At 37.7% G+C, this 21,789-nt stretch overlaps 1 protein-coding gene across 1 annotated transcript in view; it reads left to right on the top strand.

Annotated features, from left to right (window-relative positions):
• The window catches only part of PCDH15 (protocadherin related 15), a 786,947-nt gene that overhangs the window by 118,074 nt on the left and 647,084 nt on the right, over positions 1-21,789 (top strand). The window contains 2 exon segments of the mRNA XM_032595259.1: positions 2,267-2,281; positions 2,791-2,856. Of these exon segments, the coding sequence (XP_032451150.1) occupies positions 2,267-2,281; positions 2,791-2,856 (81 nt within the window).

The raw sequence follows: 21,789 nt of genomic DNA, 5'->3' as shown, positions 1-21,789 counted from the left end.
AGTTCTTGTGAGAAAGACACACTGATTTTTTTCAGTGGGGTAATTCATCCAGTGGAATATAGTGTGCACTGAAGGAATATAGAGAAGAGGCATTTAATCTAACCAGCAATGAGGAAGATCTTCTAGTGAGGTGATGCCTTGCCATGTTTTCTAAAGACAAATAGAGGTCAACCAGGGGAAGAAGAGGACAAAGGGCATTTGAGCAGATGGCATAGAAAACACGAATTTGGGTGGTTGTGACTAGAGAATGGACTGAGGGTAGAGAGGGTAAGGCATTTAGGTAGGGTTGGGGATGGGGAGTCGCATTTGGCTTAGCTGAGTAGAGAAAGTGTATCCGTACACATAACGGTAGCTGCCTGACAAAGGAATAGTCTTGAAAAGTAACTACTCTGTAAAAGACAAACAGAAGAGATGTTTGGCAATCCAAGAACTGTGCCTGGTAAGAATTGGTCAGGTTTCCTTTATTCTCTTCTCCACAGATCACCTCCTCCTTCTTGTGTATCTCCTTTCCACTTATGTTGTCCATGAACTTATTAAGGAATAGACTCCACAAATACCACATTGTACTACACCTGTGTAGTAGGTTATGCATCTTTGTTCTAGCTGGTCTCTAATCTTTTTCACCTGAGACCCTAGAAGAAAGGAGCTGTTAATTTTATATTCCCATGTTCACAGTAATTCATCTACAGATTTGACTAACCAAATGAATAATGTTTGAATGCATACAAGAATACAGTACCAGATGAACAAAATATTATGAGAACATGAGGTGGGAGATAAATTCTGACTGGGGGTGTGGTCAAGTTCTCATAAAACAGGAGAAATATTGTGCCATCAAGAAAGAGAAAAAGAAAGAAAGGAAAAAAAGGGAAAGAGAGAGAGGAAGGAAGGAAGGAAGGAAGGAAGGAAGGAAGGAAGGAAGGAAGGAAGGAAGGGGAAATATGCTGGACAGAAGAGAGGCAGAAATGACTTCAGGTAGCAGAACTTCCCTCAAAATACAAAATAGGTCCCAGCAAGAGTAAAGGGGTCTGATATGGCTGATGGGCACAGGGCTTAATTCTAAGTGAACCATGTTGAGACTTGACATCTTTTGAAACATTATCCTAAACAATTTCTGTTTGAGAATCTTTCAATGGTATCATAAGGATTTTTTTTCTTTACTCCAAAGGAAACATGTAAGGTTTTGTACAGAGATGTGCTATTATGTTACCTTTGATTTGGGTGCATGAAAGTAATTCTGATGGGAAGAATGGATGAACACAGAGTGAGAACAAAGCTTCTGGGAAGTGGTGAGGTAACCACTGCAAGAGTAGGGGTGACAAACAGTGAGCACTTGTCCTATGTTGGGGTGGAGGAGTGCAGTGGACATGAGATATTTTAGATCTAACAATGGTGTGACTTGAAACCCCCTCACTATTGACAAGGATGGAAAGAAAAATACTGGAAATCTGTGAGATATTGAGATTCATGTGAGAGAGCATGTACCTTACAATATAGAGTAGTGCTTGCCAAGGGTTCTATTGTTCATGTATATGCACATAATACATAGAATTTGAGTGAATGAATGAATTAATGAATGAATGAAAAACCTTGAAATCTACCCAATGACACATGTGCTTGGATGACATTAAGCAAATGTGATTATGCTGCAGTCACAGGAGTGTGACATGGATATTTAACTGCATAACACAGCCTCATCAGGCCTACTGAGTACCTCCTAAGAGTGTGGTTTACACCCCAGAAGTGGACATTTGACATCTTGCTGGCAAAGCTTTCCTATTTTAACGGTCATGGATATTGTAGCTCATGACACTATTCTTATGTTCATTATCCTTAGATTCTTGACAAGATATTAGTAGTGTTTGAAGTAACAAATTAGTCATCTCTACTGATGGACAGGCACTAATCTTAACATTCATTGAACATAGGGATACTAGACTGTTCATAATTAATTTGTATGTACCTTTTCATAGGAAACCTATAATTGTACTTTATGTTTTTTCAACTCTATTTATAATAGTAATTTTTCAATATGCTAATGATGTGTGATGAAGTTAATGTGTTAGTGTTATATTAGGATTGAAAAGTCTGATATCAGGATTTTATGTATATCTTTTCTGGAAGTTATTAAGTGATGTATCTGTTATTATATAGTGCTATTTATATCCTTCAATCCACACTAAATATGTACATCTATTCTTTCTTCCTTTCTTTCTTCCATTTTTCTGCTCTGCTTTCATTGATGACTCTATACTTTTGACTCCAGACTGGCAATATGAGGGTAAGATGACAAAAATAAAAATGCCAAACAACCTCATGAACATTGCTTGTCTGTCTTTGTTTTATTCTCTTTAGAACATTATTAAAATTCTATTCACTCCCTTTAATTAGACCCTTTATCACAATTAAAGTCCAATTATGTTTGTTTCTGTTGTGAAGCTTTAATTACAATTTATCCTTGTTAATCATTCCTTTATGTTATTTCTTTGGGTTAAATTACCATCCCATTATCTCTGTCCTGAAGGACTTCTGCTCTCCAGTGGTCTCTGCTGGTGTTTTCTCCATAAGATTTGAGTAGTTTGGGGTGTACAAAGTGAACGTGTTATGATGTTGTAAGGGATCTCTGTGGTGGTTATGATAAAAAATTAAAATATTAGAAGTAATGATGCGTATCAATTTGATTGTGGGATTTTTCTTTTTAAATATCAATATATATCCCAATGAATTTGATCTCAAGGTTAATGCTCGTGCAATTGTTACTTCTTACGTATGGTTGTTTTCTCTCCTTAGATTGCAAACTAGCTAGGGGAGGACCACCAGCCACCATAGTTGCCATTGATGAAGAAAGTCGGAATGGTGAGTGAGTTTCATGTTTTACAAATGACCTGTCCAAGAGGGATTTCTTCCCCTTTCAACCCTAGATTTGTTACGTGTGGAAGTACTAAATGAAGTTAACCCAAATCCACAGATAGCGCTCCCCTAATTTCTTCTCTGTATGAGTTTAAATTGGGCCACACGCGCAAAATGCTTTACCTGGATCAAGAGACACTTCCGTGACTGGAAAGGTTGCATAGTCTTGACTGTAAAGGAGTCACTGCACCCAGTCAGTCCCAAGAGTGAATCCAGATACGGCTGGGGTCTTTCTTTGTCACTAGGTAGAGTTGACTGTCACCCACACAAACACCTAGTCACCTAAATAAGACACATTGCATCCCTCCAAAAGAAGTCGACCAAAAGGTAAGCCTTCCCCTGGCAGCTTACGCTGGTGGGAATCTGGTAAGGATTACCCTCCATAGCCCACTAGACATGGTGATATAGGAGTGGTTATCAGGAGATCTGAAAATCCTTGGGAAGAGAGAACCTGACGAAGGTTCTGAGAGCAGAGGAAGAAGCTTGAGTGTTCGCTCAGTTGGTCTGCCATCATTAACAACTAATAGGGAATCCATACTAAGTTCTTCAGAAAGTACTTTTCCTTATCAAAACCAAAAATAAATACAGCTGGTGCTTTGTTCTATACAACACTCTCTTAGCCTTTTAAACTTCAGTGTGTTTACAGATTCTTTTCTGTTAGGTTGCAGTAAAACGGTATCTCTCAAGTCTTGGTTTCTATTTCAAACTAGTGTAAGTGTGAGAATGTGCTAGGAGGCTCAGTTTGACTACTAATTCTGTGATGGACCTTCCATGGGGCTTGTTCGCTTTGTACTTTGTGTCTGTTGGAAGCAGTCTGTTTTCCAGATCAATAAATAAATAAATAAATATTCATATATATATATATATATATATATATACACACACACATATATACACGCACACATATATAAAGGAATTATGTCAATTGGCTTATTAGAGAATGACATTTTTCCTGGAATTTAACCCTACATACATTCTGAAAATTCTATAACATATGTAATACCTTCATTGTGCCATATTAGAAGCACTCCTTTAGAGGTGCCTGGGTGGCTCAGTTGATTGAGCATCTGACTTGATTTCTGTTCAGGTCATGATCTCCTGGCTCATAGGATGAACCCTGCATTGGGCTCTGCACTGACACCACAGAGCCTTCTTGGGATTCTCTCTTCCTCTCTCTCCACCTCTCTCTCTCTCTCTCTCTCTCTTTCTCAAAATAAATAAATAAACATTAAAATAAAACATTCCCTTACCCCTTTGAAGAGTTGGCGTAATTTTTTTTTCTTCTTTTTCCATATCCTTTGGAATCATCCAAAAATGTCCACAGCATTGCTGGTCTCCATTTAAACAAACTTAATTATCTATACTAAATTTTAGCAACACTTAAAAATATCACAAAAATTGGGATGTTTTCATTATTTTTAAAAGTCCAGTGTATATTGAGCATGAAAGCATATGAAGTTAATGAGTTATTATGATACATTTGAATAAACTGGAAGTAAATCTTAGATGTGTTTATAGAAAATAAAAAATACGTGAAAATGCTGTATCAGGAAAATTTTCTTTTGCCCATGTAGAAAATTATGGTTTATGTATCATTAACTATTTTCCAAATAAAAATCTGTAATATTTCAAAATCAAATCCGTATTTTCTAAATATTCTCCAAGGAAAACAGTTGGCCTTTTAAACCAGAGACCAAAAAGAAAAAAAAACCTGATAGAAGACCACTCTCTATTTTCGTTTCCCTGTGGTTCACAATTAACTTGAACTTACAAGCTGAGTTGAACTAAAACACTTAATTTTACTAAATAATTTCGTTTTAACACGTGATTCTTTACAGAGATTATTTTGCCAAACAGGTGATTATAGACAGTAATGATGATGCTATTTTACCTCCCCCCTGTGTAGACTAGATCCCACTTTCAAAGGATCAGGAACTCTGGGAAGCCCTTGCCACAGAGTGCTGTATACTGCATGTGGTAGACATTCAATATTTGTGTTCTAGAAGAATGTGACATGATTCAGGGTAGTAACGTTGTGTTCTTTAATTGGCATATTTTGTAGAAACTGCCAACTACTCAGAATGCTGCCAAAGTTACTTGAGTGTCATCACAAGCAATATAAATACTTGTCTGGAGGCTAAATGTTTGCATTTTTGTTTTACATTAAACTTCTAAAAATATGATCAAGTGAACCTCTGCCAGAGATTATAATGCGGTATGCCGTCATCTTGTCTTGAATGTCTGAAGGAAGCAGCGTATGAAAGCGTGTCCCATATTTTTCTTCAGTCTATCTAAGAAACTTCCAGTAAGACAGTTAATTCTGATCCTGCTCTTAACCTCTCTTAATTTCTCTTTCCCACCAGTTTTTAATTGGTTGTAATAAAACCTGGGGATATTTGATTTTACCAGTTTAATAAACACTCATTTTGAAGAACAAACCCTTTCTTAAGTCAAACTGGTAAGTCTATTGTGTGTCAGCTTGCCTGTGGTTTACTTTATTAATGACTACAGGTAAATAATATCTATTGCTAAAGACCTCTTCCCACTAAAGTACAGCTTTTAGTAGCTCACTTTTTTTTTTAAGTCTATACTTAATATTCTTATGTAAGTCGTTGAGGTCCATATATAGAATGTCCGTTATTTGTCACATGCACCTGCATCTTTCAAAACTTTTATACTGTGTGGGATGGGACTATTTCCTCATTGTGAATATGCATAATAATTGCATATTCACAAATGTGTATGTTTGAAACATACAGAAAGAAACTGTAATAGGTAAAGATCCATAAGCTTCTTTGTAACCCTGGGCTCGGTCAGATTCTTCCCCTCTTTGATCATTGTTCTCAACAGAATATTGATAACAGATTCTTCATATAACTCTCGACCTGAACCAGAATACCTATAGAAAAACAGAGGTTATGCTTTAAGGACACAATGTCAACACATAAATGGACACGTGCTGGCCCCTGACAACCATGAGAAAAGCCTTGAGGCGGTGGGTATGGCATGTTTAATGTGCAGTTACATTTAGAAGGGAGAATGCATATGGAGAAACAGACTTAGGACATATTCTCTTATTTAATAAAATAAGAATATCTAAAAATTCTTTCTGGAAAACTTTTGTCCCCACAAAAGCCTACACATGGATGTTTATAGCAACTTCATCTCTAATTTCTAAAACTTGGAAGCAAACAAGATGTCCTTCAGTAAGTGAGTGGATAAACTGTGCTACATTCAGACAAATGTAGGGATAAAAATAAAGAGCTGATGAGCCAAGAAAGGCATGGAAAAACCTATTCTTGTTTTTTTTTTTTTTAATTCCAGTATAATTAACCAATTATATTAGTTTCAGGTGGATAATGTACCAATTTAGCTGTGCTATACATTACCCAGTACTTATCAAAATAAGTGTGTTCTTAATACCCATCACCTCTTTCACCCATTTGCCCACCCACCTCCCCTCCGGTAACTATTGGTTTGTTCTCTGTAGTTAAGAGTCTGTTTTTTGGCTTATTTTGTTTGTTTGTTTGGGCAGTATAGGTATTTTAACATTTTTTTCCCATTCTATGAACATAGAACATATTTCCATTTGTTTGTGTTGTCCTCAGTTTCTTTCGTCAGTGTTTTACAGTTTCAGAGTATAGGTCTTTCATCTCCTTGGATAGGTTTATCCCTAGATATTTTATTATTTTTGATGCAATTGTAAATGGGATTGTTTTCTTACTTCCTCTTTCTGCTACTTCATTATTAGGGTATAGAAATGTAATGGACTTTTGTATGTTGATTTGGCATCCTACAACTTTACTGAACTCACTTATCAGTTCTCGATTTTTGGTGAAGTCTTTAGTGTTTTCTATAAATATTATCATGTCATATACAAATAGTGAAAGTTTTTTTTTTCCTTCCTTACCAATTTTAATGCCTTTTATTCCTTTTTCTTGCCTGATTGTTATGGCTAGGACTTCTAGTACTATGTTGAAAAAAAGTGGTGAGAGTGGGCATCCTTGTTTTGTTCCTGATCTTAGAGGGAAAGCTTTCAGTTTTCACCACTGAGTATGATGTTACATGTAGGTTATCCAATTGTTGGTATATATTTTTTTCATAATATTCTCAAAGTCCTTTGTATTTCTATGATGTAAGTTATGTCTCCTTTTTCATTTCTGATTTTGTTTATTTGAGCTCTCTCTCTCTCTCTCTCTCTCTCTCTCTTTTAATGAGTCTGGCTAAAGGTTTATTAATTTTGTTATTTTCAAAGAACCAGGTCCTGGTTTGATTGATCTGTTCTATTGTTGTTTTGTTTGATAGTTTGTTTAGTTTCGATTTTGTTTATTTTTGCTTTAATCCTTACTATTTCCTTCCTTCTACTGGTTTGAGTTTCATTCATCCTTCTTTTTTTAGTTCCTTTATGTGTAAAGTTAGGCTGTTATTTGAAATTGATTTTGCTTCTTGAGGTGGACACATATTGCTCTACATTTTCCTCCTGAGTAGCCTTTGCTGCATCCCAAATATTTCAGACCATTATGTTTTCATTTCCTCTGTCTCCCTGTATTTTTTTTAATTTTCTCCTTGAGTTCTTGGTTGACCCATTCATTGTTAAATAGCATGTTATTTAACCTCTATGTATTTGTGTTCTTTCCAAATTTTTTCTATAGTTGATTTCTAGTTTCATATTGTTTTAGTCAGAAAAGATGCATAATATGACTTTGATCTTTTTGAATTTGTTGAGCCTTGTTTTGTGGCCTAACATGTGGTATATTCTGGATAATTTTCCATGTGCACTTGAAAAGAATGTGTAGGATGGAGTGTTCTGAATATATTTGTTAGATCCGTCTAATCCAATATGTCATTCAAAGAGACTGTTTCAAAAAAGGAAGGAAGGAAGGAAGGAAGGAAGGAAGGAAGGAAGGAAGGAAGGAAGGAAGATAGAAAAAAGATACTGTTTCTTTGTTGATTTTCTGTTTGGATGATCTACCCATTGCTCTCTTATTGGGAGCATAAATGTTTATAATTGTTATCCCTTCTTGTTGGATTGTTTTCTTTATGATTATCTAGTGTTCTTCCTTGTCTCTTGTTACAGTCTATGTTTTAAAGTTTATTTGTAGACATTGAGAAATCCTAAATACACATACCTAAGTGAAAGAAGCCAATCTGAAAAGTCTACATATGTATGATTCCAACTGGAAATACAAAAGTATGGAGACATTCTTGAAAAGGCAAAATTACAGAGAAAATACAAAGTTCAGTAGAGTCTGAGGGTGAGTGGGAGAGAGATAAATAAGCATTACACAGAGGATATTTTTTGGTGGAAAATACTCTATATGATATTCTAATGATGGATTTATGTCATCATACATTTGTTCAAACCCATAGAATGTATAAAACCAAGAATGAACCCTAAGGTAAACTATAGACTTTGGATCATTATGATGTGTCACTGTAAGCTTATCCTTAATTTCTAAAAAAGTACCATTCTGATGAGTGATTTTGATAATGGAGTAGACTATGTGTGTGAGAGGATATGGTGTATATAGGAAATCTCTGTATGTCCCTTTCATTTTTTGTTGTAAATTTAACATGGCTCTAAAGACGTCTTTAAAAATCTTTCTGGAAATATATGTTCTAGGTTCAATGGACTCTTAGCTGTCTGTGGCACTGAGTCTGTACTGGAAGGAAGGAGGAGGAGCAGTTATACCAGAACCATTGACAGTCTGTCCTCAAGTGCCAGCTGTTGTACAGGAACTGTGGCATGGCTTCAGACAGGTTTTAGTACATCCAGTTTGGGCTGATCCTTAGGAACTGGACAGATCCATAGGCACGACTGAGGCAAGGGGACCAGAAAATGGTTTTAAGTCATGGTTAAATCACGTAACACTGTGACTGTACAAAAAATGGAAAGGTTCAGAGGCAAAGGGGTATTAAGTGAGGGATTAAAGCCCATCCTAAAGGCCCTTTGTAGATTTAAAGTCAAAAAAGATATTGTGAGCTGAGAGCAAATTTGAGAAATGAAGAGTGACGCTGAATGTATAGTTTGAAAGCAGCCGCCAACAAAGGATGCCACAGCTGACTCAATGGGGAGTTCCCTTTTCACTCTCAGGGAGCATTCGAGAGTCAGGGTGTGAGTGAGGTGGAGGATTACAAAACCCTACCTGCTTCCTGGAAGGGAGAGGAGGCCACAGAAAGAAGTGGTGACTTCAGTTGGTCACCGCTTCCCCAGAGTGGCTCTGGTCCAAGTATGCAGTTAGGGTAGAGGAGGAAGGGGTGTAGAAGTTGGTCCTTTACTTGAGACAGTCATGGTATTGAGGGGTATTTAGGAGTTCCTCAGTGTTCTTTTCCTTCCATTGTCAAAACCACTAGGCTTAGAGGAGATTACATTTTTTGTTGATGTTTCTCTTTCCCTGTAGTTGCCAATTACATGCACTTTAGTTTATCAGAAGGAGTTAGTCAAACTCTGCTCTGCAGACCTCCAAAGGTTTTCAAGGGGAATCACACACATTCCCAGGGAGACAAAAGAAATCAAAACAAAAGCAAAACCTTGCTTACACTCATCGACACAAAATCTTCAAATACCCAACAGTGTTTTAATGAACATTCCCAAAGTATAAACAATGTGTGATGTGATAAAAATCTTTGGCACCCAAATGTTCATTCAAATGTTTTGCCCATTTTTAATTTATTCTCCTTCATTCCCCAAAGAGAAAAGAGTCCACACTGGCTGAAGGTTTTTACAATCTGAGGAGAAGAAAGGTTGACTCTGTAGAGTAGCACATGATAGATGAGTTGAACCACAGATGTGAGACTGCAGGAGGTATTCAGGACAGAGGAAACTAAGGAACCAACATGACCGGTGCCAGGTAGCCTGGATGACTGTGTTCTATTCGGGTAAAGTGAGAGACTCCCAAGATGTGGTGGCTGCTGGACGTGCATAGTAGATGCAGAATGTTTCAGTAATAAGTTGTCACAGACAGAGTCCTTGGCTCTTGTAAATAGTTGAAGAAATGGTGTTAAAGATTGAATTTCTTATCTGGGCCTGTCCCTGGGCCATGCTTCTTGCAATGTGTCAAAACTAGGACACTGGCTTAAGATGTCCCTGAATTTAACTCTCTGTCTCTCTGTGCCTATCTGTCCTTCTATCAGTTCCATGATGAATAATTCTTTTGGTTATTTCAAATAAGCGTAACAACTGAGAGTTGCCGACATAATTTATATATTAAATAAAATCTGAATTCCAAGATCCCTTCTGAGATATTAAGCTTTTGGAAGTGGTATGGAGCTTTACTCATGAAAACAAGGGGAGGGAAAATCAAGTGAATATGTCTTAGGAGAGGGTTAGTTCTCAACAGCTACTTTCTGCAGGCGCTTTAATTCCGTCTCTGTTTTGCACTGTTGTCTCATTGCTAGTGGAAACAGTGTCTCTTTCTTTGAAGTCTTAATTGCTAAATCCCATAATAATTCCATACCTGAAATATGAAAAAAAAATTAAAAGGAAAATTGAAAACAAACAAAAACAAACAAAATGCAGCTGACTCTCTACTATATGCTATGAAACACAGCAAGTGTAGCAATAATAGAAGCTCAAAAATTAGGGTAAATTAATGGGTGACTGCACAAGCTTATAAAATACTAAAATAAGACTAATGTTTCGTATGCGGTCATGTAAGATCATCAGTGCTGACATCAAACAATTGATCTTCAGCCTTATATGGTGATTTTTGTGTCTTCTGGATAAATAGGTAAAATATTTTCTTTTCTGTAATTTATAACATCCTAACTTGATTCTTAACTGACAAAAAGTTACATATTTTTATAAGACATTAGTGGTCTTCTGGCTAGATTGCTTCTGGATGTTGCATAGGACCGAAAGCATGATCACAGATTCCTTTATTGTCATTTTATTGCTTATTTCACCCAGTCTTCAAGGAGTCATTCTGAGTTGTTTCCGGTGAAAAAAGAACATAGAGATGAGGAAGGAGATTTTTTTCCATAAATTATAAAGGAGTTAAATTAAGCTATCCAAAATCCATTTGCCAATATCAGACCTAAGTTGATGTAAAAAAAAAATCGTGTTCAATTCCTCATGTATTTTAATCCTCTAATTGCGCCTATAAGACAACTGTCATAAGAGAAAACAATTTGGCTCTGTTCATTACTGGTGAAGCTATATATGCAATGAGGCATTCTGCTCCTTTTCATTTGTGCCAAAGAATCATTTTCTAAAAGGTCAGCAGCTGCAAACCTTCTGAATATATATCTGAAATGATAAGTAAATAGGAAAGTTTCTAAGCATTAAGGAAATAGGTTGTTACTTATCTCCTCAAGTTATCTAGAATTTTATTGACATTAAATCAAATATTATGTTTCATTTATGATTTTTTTTTTTTTTTTTTTGCTTGTCTGTTGACTGAATAGCACCCAATATGCAGTGGGTTTGCCAGAGGCTGGAGTAATGGAAGGATCATAAAACAGGAGGCAGGGGAAATGCACAAAGCAGACAGAAGTCAGAAAGGCCAGCAAGCTAGGGCACTTTAGATAAGGAAAACAAGTCTGTGAAACTTTGTAGCCCCTCATTTACTGTTTAAATTTCAGAATGCTAATGCTATTACCAATGATGAAAAGATTAAAGAGTAGAAAATGACTCCTGGTCTCCAAGAAAATGAAAGGCACATTTAAGAAAAAAACGTTCTATCCTAATTGTATTTTTCCCATTGCTTAAATCCTTCATGTTAATCACATATCTAATAGGAATAATCTGAATTACATAGAATTAAATCGTGTCACACACAGACTTCCACACAATGCTGTTATGGTACTCACCCTTTTTTCTATAGATGGCATCTAAATCCTAAGTCTTTAGGGCAAATGGTGGGAACTGGTATTGATTTTATTTGCATAGACTGTTGGAACGTGGGCCATGGGCCACATGGGCAGTAAGCAGTATTAGGAGGGAAGGCCTATGAATGTTCTTTCCACTTGTAAACATGAAGGAAAGAAGATAGTCCATATTTTTTGTCAGAACAATAGGAAAATCCGTATATTAAAGATGTCATTCTAATTTAAATTTTGATTTCTTTTATGAGCTGAACAAAGCATATTTGTGTGCGTCATGTGGCCTGCAGGCCACCAATATTTTGAGTTCTAATTGAGATAACAAAGACCAGAGAAACGAGTTAGCCTGATGTAAAAGACAGATGGTTCCACACGGGAGAAGCCACGTCCAGAGGATGAGGCTTTGGTTGGAAGGAAGGAGACCTTGGCTTTGAGCTTTCTCTGCATATCCACAGCACTCTTTACCCGTAGCTCATTCAATGTTTGAGTTTCATTGGGGAGTGAGTCCGTGATGGGAATTATTTAGGATAGAAGAGACAGCAAGGTTTAATTACTGGTTTTAGAATCAAGCTCCTGGGGGTATTCTCTGCCCAGAACCTTTTTATTTATTTATTTATTTATTTTTTCAACGTTTATTTATTTTTGGGACAGAGAGAGACAGAGCATGAACGGGGGAGGGGCAGAGAGAGAGGGAGACACAGAATCGGAAACAGGCTCCAGGCTCCGAGCCATCAGCCCAGAGCCCGACGCGGGGCTCGAACTCACGGGCCGCGAGATCGTGACCTGGCTGAAGTCGGACGCTCAACCGACTGTGCCACCCAGGCGCCCCTGCCCAGAACCTTTTTAAGAAATGTCTACACCTGATTTCTCCTGGGCCTTATGACAAATATTGGCCCCTAGGTTACTGATCCTCATCTCTGGGACAGCAGGCCTATGGGTTTTCCCCTCTGTGAGGACACAGAAATCTGAAGTCGGTCAGTCCAGTCACTTCTGAATAGAGGAGAGTAGTACACATTTTAAAGGTTATGCAACAGTTACCTGGATGATATGAAATGTTTCTTGGACGTAAAATAACTCCTACAGCGGTTTTCAAAACAAATGTTCAAATGCCCTGTATTTCTAATTGGAATTATTGATGTCATTCAATTAAATACGCTTGCACATGTGCTTTATGGATTAATGAACGTGAAATACGTGGTTGCCCTCCACCTATAGCTACTTCATAAAACCGCGAGGGATATCCTGGAGCTAGCGTTTATTTCCTGTCTGTACCAGAGGATGCAGCGCAAGGAAATAGTGCATACTTACTCCTTAGAACACATAAAAAAATGAATCTGTTCACTGTACTCCGTCATGAAAGATTTGGGGAATCGTCACAGCTATGCACCATTACGACACATTCAGCTTGGCTAAAATACAAAGGGCTTTATTAAACAGAATGTGGAGATATGCTGCGGCGCCTGGGTGGCTCAGTCGGTTGAGCATCCAACTCTGGCTCAGGTCATGATCTCACAGCTGGTGAGTGCGAGCCCCGTGTCGGGCTGTGTGCTGACAGCTCGGGGCCTGGAGCCTGGAGCCTGGAGCCTGCTTTGGATTCCGTTTCTCCCTCTCTCTCTGTCCCTAAGCCACTCGCATTCTGTCTCTGTCTCTCTCTCTAATATATATATATGTATACACATACATATATATGTATATGTATATATGTATATGTATATATGTGTGTATATATATATATATATATATAAACAAAAGTAAAAGAAAAAAGAATGTGGAGATATGCTACCATATTAAAGATGCTTTCTCTTTAATCTACTCAGAGTACTTGCCATTGTGTTTTGTTTGTTTTGTTTTGTACCAGCTCTTATCATTATTTTCTAGCCTTCACATTTTGCCACACGGTAATTCTTACTTCTTAAGTCTCCAGTGCTGGCTGCTTAGCCCTAACACTCCTTCTTAACTCCGCACACCCTGGAAACAAGGCTCTTTCCAGAAATCTTCTCTTCCCAGATCTTCTTTATGCTGGTCTTCTTCTTGTGTGTTTGCTTTTCCTTTTGAAAATTTACAAATCTACAAAACAGTTGAACTTTTCCATTTGTATGTAATTGAGAGGGTTGCTTCTGAAAATGGTTTTGAGTAGGAAAGGAACAGTGGTTACCAGTCCGGTGTGCAAGAAAAGTTATCTCCCCAAGTGTCTCTACCGAGTTCATTTACTGTCCTTCAGAGTATTTATTTAGCCATGTGAGAGCTCTTATCATAAACGGCCAGACCAAAGGTTATAAATGAATTCAAAACAATTTGAAAACAAAATGAATAATTTAGAAGCTACCCTTGAGACTTTGTCTGTAAACTTAGAAACAGCCTGTTGAAGATGTTTGTAGTGAAGAAGCTTTATGCAACACTGTTGTAAACAAAGATGTGCTTTCTTTCTTCTTTTTTTGTTTTTTGTTTTTTGTTTTGTTTTTTTGTGTGTTTTTTTTTTTTTTTTGTATTTCTAATGACCAGTTTATATATCTACTACGTTTACTCGCTGTGTCAGGTAGTGATATTAAAATGAATGTTTAATTTCTATTATTTGAAAATTCTTTTGACACCTTCAGTCTTGATGTCTCTAAAATGAGGCCCAATGCCGAACAGGCTATTGTCACTTAACCCCAATCCGTTATGTGTTCCAGAAGAGAAGTGATTATTTCAGCTTGATTTCAGTCTGTTTCAAAATGCCAGCGAAGTCCCACAAAATATCATTTTTCTCCATCATTTTCACTCTTTACCCAATGCTACTCTGGCTTTTTTTTTTCCAGTGGAAGCAAAACAATTAAAATGATATCTGACTTTGAGGAAAGTAAATATCAGCAATTTGAAATTGAATAAAGAGATTATTTTTATCTTCCCACATAGTCCCAGTTTAGCTGCTCACATGATGCATTTCTAGATTGGAAATCCCTATTTTGTATATTAAAACATCTTTTCATTGTCAACAAATGAGACATTGATAAGAAACTAAACATCCTTGTAACTGTTTTTTTTTTTTTTTTTTTTTTAAAGAAACCTCAGATATTATCTTTTGGGCTTTAGTTTTCTAAAAGCATCATGCTAAAATTAACATTTTTGAAGTGTTGTGTTGTATTTTAAGTATCAATAAGAATTGAGCGTTCTTTCCCCTGGTATGTTTGTTTTTAACTTAAATTTTAATTTTTAACTTATTGACTATTAGTCAAAATTAAGGCTCTAGGAAAATGTAGCTTCTTAATTCTGTGCCACAGTCATTCAGGAACCACACAAACATCCCTGGAATATGTGAGAGAAATTTCTTCTGTGAGTCTTATTACATGGGGTAAGGCATACAGTTGTATTTCTGTTAACGCAGTGGTGGAGAGACAAGCAGAATGCCCTGTAAATATACAGAATTCAGTTAGACTGTAAATATAAATCCATGCTCTAGGGGAAAGACAGGATGGAAGGGGAACATGTAAGCCTGTGGCTCATATTTTTCTGCCCACAACTGATGCAACCTTTTATCTTCAAATGGGGAGTATTAGGATCATTTATAGTAGATTGCAAGTTTCCTGAGAACAAAGACTGTATCTGCTTTGATTCATTGCTGTGATGCCAGAATGTAGCGAAATGCCTGCAGGCATTTAAAAAAAAAAAAAAACAACCTACTTTTTTTGACAGAGTGAATCATTAACATGAATCCCACAAACACCCACTATCATTAGAGTTAAATGGCACTCACCTGTCTGTTTAGGATAGTTTGGAGCATTTTCATCATTAAGATTTTTCAACATAATCGACCATTAATCACAATTCACTGTGCACGTAGAAGGAAACTGTGTCCTTTTTAATTTTAAATGTTCTTTTTTGCCTGCATGACCGTGTCTACAATGAGACAAATTTCTTTTGTATTTATAAAATAGTTTTGACATTAATCAAAAATAAGTCAATGTTAATCTGTATAAAATGAGGGACCTCACCCATCAGTGCAACAAGTTACAGAAACCACCCCCCAGGACTGAGGAATCAGTAGAGCCAGAACCCCACCCATCAGTGCAGGCAACAAGATATAGACAAATCCCCCTAGGGCTGAGGAGTCAGTGGACCAGAAAATGCCTAGTCCCTCTCCCTGTTGTCAGGCAAAAAAATGGGTGAGTTCAGTCCTGGGCAGGCAGTCATGCATGAGATAGAGTCTGCAGAAGCCTAGCCTTCCCAATGGCTGACTCCAGCATGGCATTAGAGAAAAAAGGCAAGAAGGAAGGAAGGAAGGAAGGGAGAAAGGAAGGGAGCAAGGAAGGAGTCAAGGAAGGAAGGAAGGGAAGGAGGAAGGAGTTCAGGAAGGTATGAATGGAAAAAGAAGGAGGGACGGAGGGAGAGAGGGAGGGAGAGAAAAAATTGATCAGAGGCAGTAAGAGAAATGTCCCTGGTCCACCCCTCCTCGCAGGAGACCTGGAAAGAGGCTGGCTTGGCCAGTGGAGGTGATCTCTGCCACAGAGGGAAAAGGAAAGCAGTGAGTAACAGTCAGGCTACTCCAGCTGGGTGTTTGGTTGGGGGAAGCCCACCCGTCCCCACCAGCTCCTGGGGCTCTGCAAACTGGGGGAGGGAGGATGCTGAGAAGCAGATAAGTACGCCAGATGGTGGTAACAGGATTGTGCAGAAAGTCCACCCACAAGCCTCTGGGAGTTCCACTCCCAGAGTTCTTTCTGCTGGGTCTGCAGGCACCCCAAACCCATGCTAAACCCGCATCCCCCACTCTGCCATTTGTTCCTTGTATGTGCTCCCAGGCACACCCAGGAACAGGAGCCCCAGGAAACAGGGAGCTTAAAGAAAGCAGGCCTGTTGGGGCGCCTGGGTGGCGCAGTCGGCTAAGCGTCCGACTTCAGCCAGGTCACGATCTCGCGGTCCGTGAGTTCGAGCCCCGCGTCGGGCTCTGGGCTGATGGCTCAGAGCCTGGAGCCTGTTTCCGATTCTGTGTCTCCCTCTCTCTCTGCCCCTCCCCTGTTCATGCTCTGTCTCTCTCTGTCCCAAAAATAAATAAAAAAAAAAACAAAAAAAAAAACAAAAAAAAAAACGTTGAAAAAAAAGAAAGCAGGCCTGGGGCCAAGGTTGGCAGACCAGGGACAAACTGCAAACTTGAGCTATAGCTCCACCTTCTGGATTCCAAAGAGAGATCTCTAATAACAAGTTGGGTGACCTGGAAAAATCAAATAGAGGTCTCTAGTAGCCAGCTGGGTGACCTGGAAAAACCAAGGAGAGGTCTTTAGTAGTCAGCTAGGTGACCTGGATAAAAGAGAGGTCTCTAATAACCAGCTGGGTGAACTGGAGGAACCAAGGAGAGGTCTCTAATGTCAGCTGGGTGAACGGGGAGAACGGAGACAGAAAAGCTCACAAACTGCCTACAAGAGCAAACAAGAAGAGTAGAGCAGCTACACTTTCTCAAGGACAGAAACCAAAACAAAACAAATCTGCCATAATAACACCACCGTAGGATCTAACAGTGCATGTGCTGAAGGCTAAGGGCAAAGAGTTAAAGAGGTGTCGGCGACTCCAGATAGGAAAGCAAGCATGCATAACAACAAGCAATATGAAAAATCAACGTGACATGACCTCACAGAAAGAACATAATAAGTCTCCAGCCACCAAGTTCAAAGGCAGAGAATATTTCAATCTAACTCATAAAGAATGTAAAGTAATGATTTTGAAGAAACTTGGGGAGTTACAAGACAAACTATGAGAGATAATTCAGTGAAATTGGGAATAAAATATGTGAATAAAAAAAAGGACCAAATAGAAATCCTAACCTGAAGAGCCAATGACCGAGATCAGGTGAGGCAGCATCAGTAACTGGGCAGACCAACTAGAAGGAAGAATGAGTGACTCGGAGGATAGGAGTTTTGAAATGACACATGAGAAAAAAGGGAAATACAATTTTGAAAGAGCAAAAAGAGTCTATCAGAGCCACCAAAACCCAGAGAATGGCAAATGTTAGAATAATCAGGACTCCAGGAAGAGAAAAGAAAGACAAAAGGACAGTCTCTTTAAGGAAATAACAGCTGAGAACTTGCCAAACCTGGGGGAAGATTTGGACGTACAAGGCCATGTAGCTGCTGGAACACTTTATTATCTCATGTGAGAGACCGTCTCCAAAACACGCTGTACTGAAATTGTCAAAATACAATGATGGAGACAGGGAAAGGCAGCCAGGAAAAAAGTGGATAGGACACCCAGAGGAACCCTGTTAGGCTATCAACAGATTTCTCTGCAGAAACTACAGGCCAGGAGAGAGTCGAATGGTGCCTTCAAAGTGTTGGGAAACAAAAACAAAAAGAAAACGCCGCCAGCCAAGATACTTTATGCTGCATAGTTGTCCTTCAGGTACGAAAGAGAGATAAAGACCTCCCCAAACCAACAGAAGCGGAGGAAATTCGCCACCACAGGAATCGCCTTGCAAGAAATGTGGAAAGAATTCTTCAGGCTGACATGAAAAGATGCTAATCCATGACACAAAAACATCTGAAAGTAGACAACATAGACAAAACGGTGAAAAATATGCAGTGAGACCTGGAAAAAGTCTATTTTAGGATAGAGTATTAACCACTCATTTGTGGTATAAAGGTTAAAGGAAAAGTAGTAAAAATAATTATAGATACTATAAATTGTTGAAGAAATTACCCAACATAAAAAGAGGTAATTTGTGATGTCTGTAGTATAATAGGGAGGAGTAGGAGGCTAGATCCTTTATTGGTGATCAAAGAGAAGTTGCTCTCAGCCTAAAATGGACTGTATTATCTATAAGATGTTTTATGTAAATTCTGCTGTAACTACAAAGCAGAAACCTGGAGTAGATCTACAAAAAGGAACAGGGAAGCAGGGCACATCTCAACAGAAAATAATCAATCTATAAAGACATGCAAAAACAGAGAGAAAAAGAAACATTGGAAATACAAAACATCCATATAGAACACTTAATAAGATGGCATTAGTAAGTCCTTTATGTATCAATAATTACTAAATGAAATGGGTTGAATGCACCAGTCAAAGGCACAGAGTGGCTGGATGGATAAAATGCAATATCCAACATAGACTCAAAATGAAGTAACGGAAAAAGACATTCCTTACAAGTAGAAACCAAAAGAAAGCAAGGTAGCTACTACCTATCTTGTACAAAATGTAGACTTCCAGCCAAAGATGATAAAAGAGCCAAGGGAGGTCAGTATGTAATGATAAATAGATCAATCCATTAAGAAGATATAACAGTCATAAATATATATGCACCCAACACTGGAGCACCTAATATATTAAGTAAATACTAACAAATATGAAGGGAGAAAGAGACAACAATATACTAATAGTAGGGTATTTCAACACTCCACTTTGAACAATAGATAGATCATCCAGACAGAAAATCAACAAGGAAACAATGGACTTGAACCATACGTTAGACCCCATGGACCAAACACACGTCTTTAGAACATGCCTTTCAATAGTAGCAGAAGACACATTCTCGTCACGTGCATATAGGATTTTTCTCAAGGAAAAATCATATGATAGGACACAAAGTATGTCTCTGCAAATGTAAGAGGGTCAGAATCATACCAGTATCCTTTCCTACCATAATGGGATGAAACTAGCAATCAACCACATGAGGAAAGCTAGAAAACATGTACAAGTATATGGAGACTAAACAACACACTCCTAATCAATCAATAGGTCAAAGAAAAAATCAAAAAGGAAATCCAAGAATACCTCAAAAAAAAAAAAAAAAGAAAAAGGAAATATAATGTATCTAAACCTACAGGACACTGCAAAAGCAGTTCTGAGGGGGAACTTTACAGTGAAAACTACATATAGAATTCAGAAAGATCACAAAAGACTAACTCTATACCTCAAGGAATTAAGAAAAATAACAAATTAAGCCCAACAGAAGCCTTAGCAGAAGGAAGGGAATGAAGAGCAGAGGGAAAATAAATACTATAGAAAAAAAATCACCAACCCTAAGTGCTGTTTAATTTTGATTTTTTTAACAAAAATTTTTAACATTTATTTAATTTTTAAGAGACAGACACAGCATCTGAAGCAGGCTCCAGGCTCCAAGCTGTCAGCCCAGAGCCCGATGCAGGGCTCGAAGCCATGAACTGTGAGATCATGACCTGAGCTGAAGTCAGAGGCTCAACCAACTGAGCTACCCAGGCCACCCCCCCCCACCTTAAGTGCTGGTTTTTTGGAAAGGTAAACAAAATTCACAAAATTTTAATGGACTAAGGACAAAAGAGAGACAATTGAAATAAATAAAATCAGAAATGCAAGAGGATATGTAACTGGCAGCACAGAAATACAAGCAATCATAAGGGACTATTATGAACAATTATACAACAACAAATAGATAACCTAGAAGAAATGGATAATTTTCTAGACTCAGGCATTCTACCAACAGAATCAAAAAAATAAAAAGTCTGAACAGAATGATAACAAGAAGGAGATTAAATTAGTAATCAAAAACTTGCCAAAGCAGAAAACCCTAGGGCCTGGTGGATTTACTGGAGAATTCTACCAAACATTTAAAGAAGAATTAACACCAATCCTTCTCAAGCTCCTAAAAAATTAAAGAGAGGGGACACTTGCAAACTCATCCTATGAGGCCAACATTACCCTAATATCAAAGCCAGACAGTGGCACCACAAGAAAAGAAAACTGTAGACCAATATCCCTGATGGACATAGATGCAAAAAATGTCAACAAAACATTAAACTGAATTGAAGAACTCAGTGAAAATATTACACACCATGGCCAAGTGGGATTTGTCCCTGGGACACAAAGATGGTTCAACATATGCAAATCAATAAATGTGATACACCACATTGATAGAAGGAAAGATAAACATCAGATGGTCATCTCAATAGATGCACAAAACAATTTTGATAAATACATCTTCTCATGATAAAAAAAAAAAACTCTCAACGGAGCAGGTATAGAAGGAACATACCTCGATATAATAATGTCCATATGCCACAAACCCACAGCTAACATTATACTTAACAGAAAAAAAAAAAAAAACTGGAAAGCCTTCATCTAAGATCAAGAATAAGAAAAGATTTCCCATTGTTACCACTATTATTCAACATAGTATTGGAAGTTGTGTTTAGAGCAATCAAACAAAAAAAAGCAAACCAAAACAAGATAAAATAAAAGGCAATCAAAACAGGAAAGAAATAAAATCGTCATTATTTGTCAGTGATACAATTTTATATATTGAATATGCCCCCAATTAAAAAAATGGATCTAGTAAATGAATTCAGTAAAGTTGTATGATTTAAAATAAATCCACAGAATTCAGGTGTATTTCTCTACATTAACAAGAAATCTTAAAAGGAAATAAAGGACACTGTCCCACTCATAATATCATCAAAAACAGTAACGTATCTGAAAGAAATGTATCCAAAGAAGTGAAGAATCTTCACAAGGCCAACAATACCATTCTAGAAGAAATGAAAGAAGAGACAAACAAATGGAAGTGTATCCTGTGTTTGTGGATTAGAAGAATTAATATTGTTAACGTGTCCATGCTACCCAAAGCCGTTTGTAGATTCCATGCATCCCTATCAAAATTCCAAGGGCATTTTTCACAGAAGTAGAAAAATAATCTGAAAACTTGTAGGGACCCACAGGAACACCCAAATAGCCAAAGCGGTCATAAGAAAGAAGAATAAAACCAGAGGTATCACACTTCCTGATTTCAAACTATGTTGCAAAGCTATAGTAATTAAACCAGTATGATATTGGTATAAAGATATTCACATAGATCATTGAAACAGCCTGGAATTATACCTTCCCATATATGGCCAACTAATATTTGATAAGGGAGCCAAAAACATCCAATAGGGAAAGTGGTGTTGGGAAAACAAGTGGTGTTGGTAAAAGTGAAGAGTTACCTGCAAAAAGAAGAAAAAAGGAATTGGAGCCGTGTCTTACACTGCACACAAAAATTTACTTGAAATTGATCAAAAGCAAAATATAAGACCTGAAGCCTTAAAACTCCCAGGAGTAAACATAGGGAAGAAGTTCCTC

Source organism: Lynx canadensis, chromosome D2 (assembly GCF_007474595.2).
Source record: "Lynx canadensis isolate LIC74 chromosome D2, mLynCan4.pri.v2, whole genome shotgun sequence".
Classification (NCBI taxonomy): Eukaryota; Metazoa; Chordata; class Mammalia; order Carnivora; family Felidae; genus Lynx; species Lynx canadensis.
This window is presented reverse-complemented; position numbering and strand designations above follow the sequence as displayed.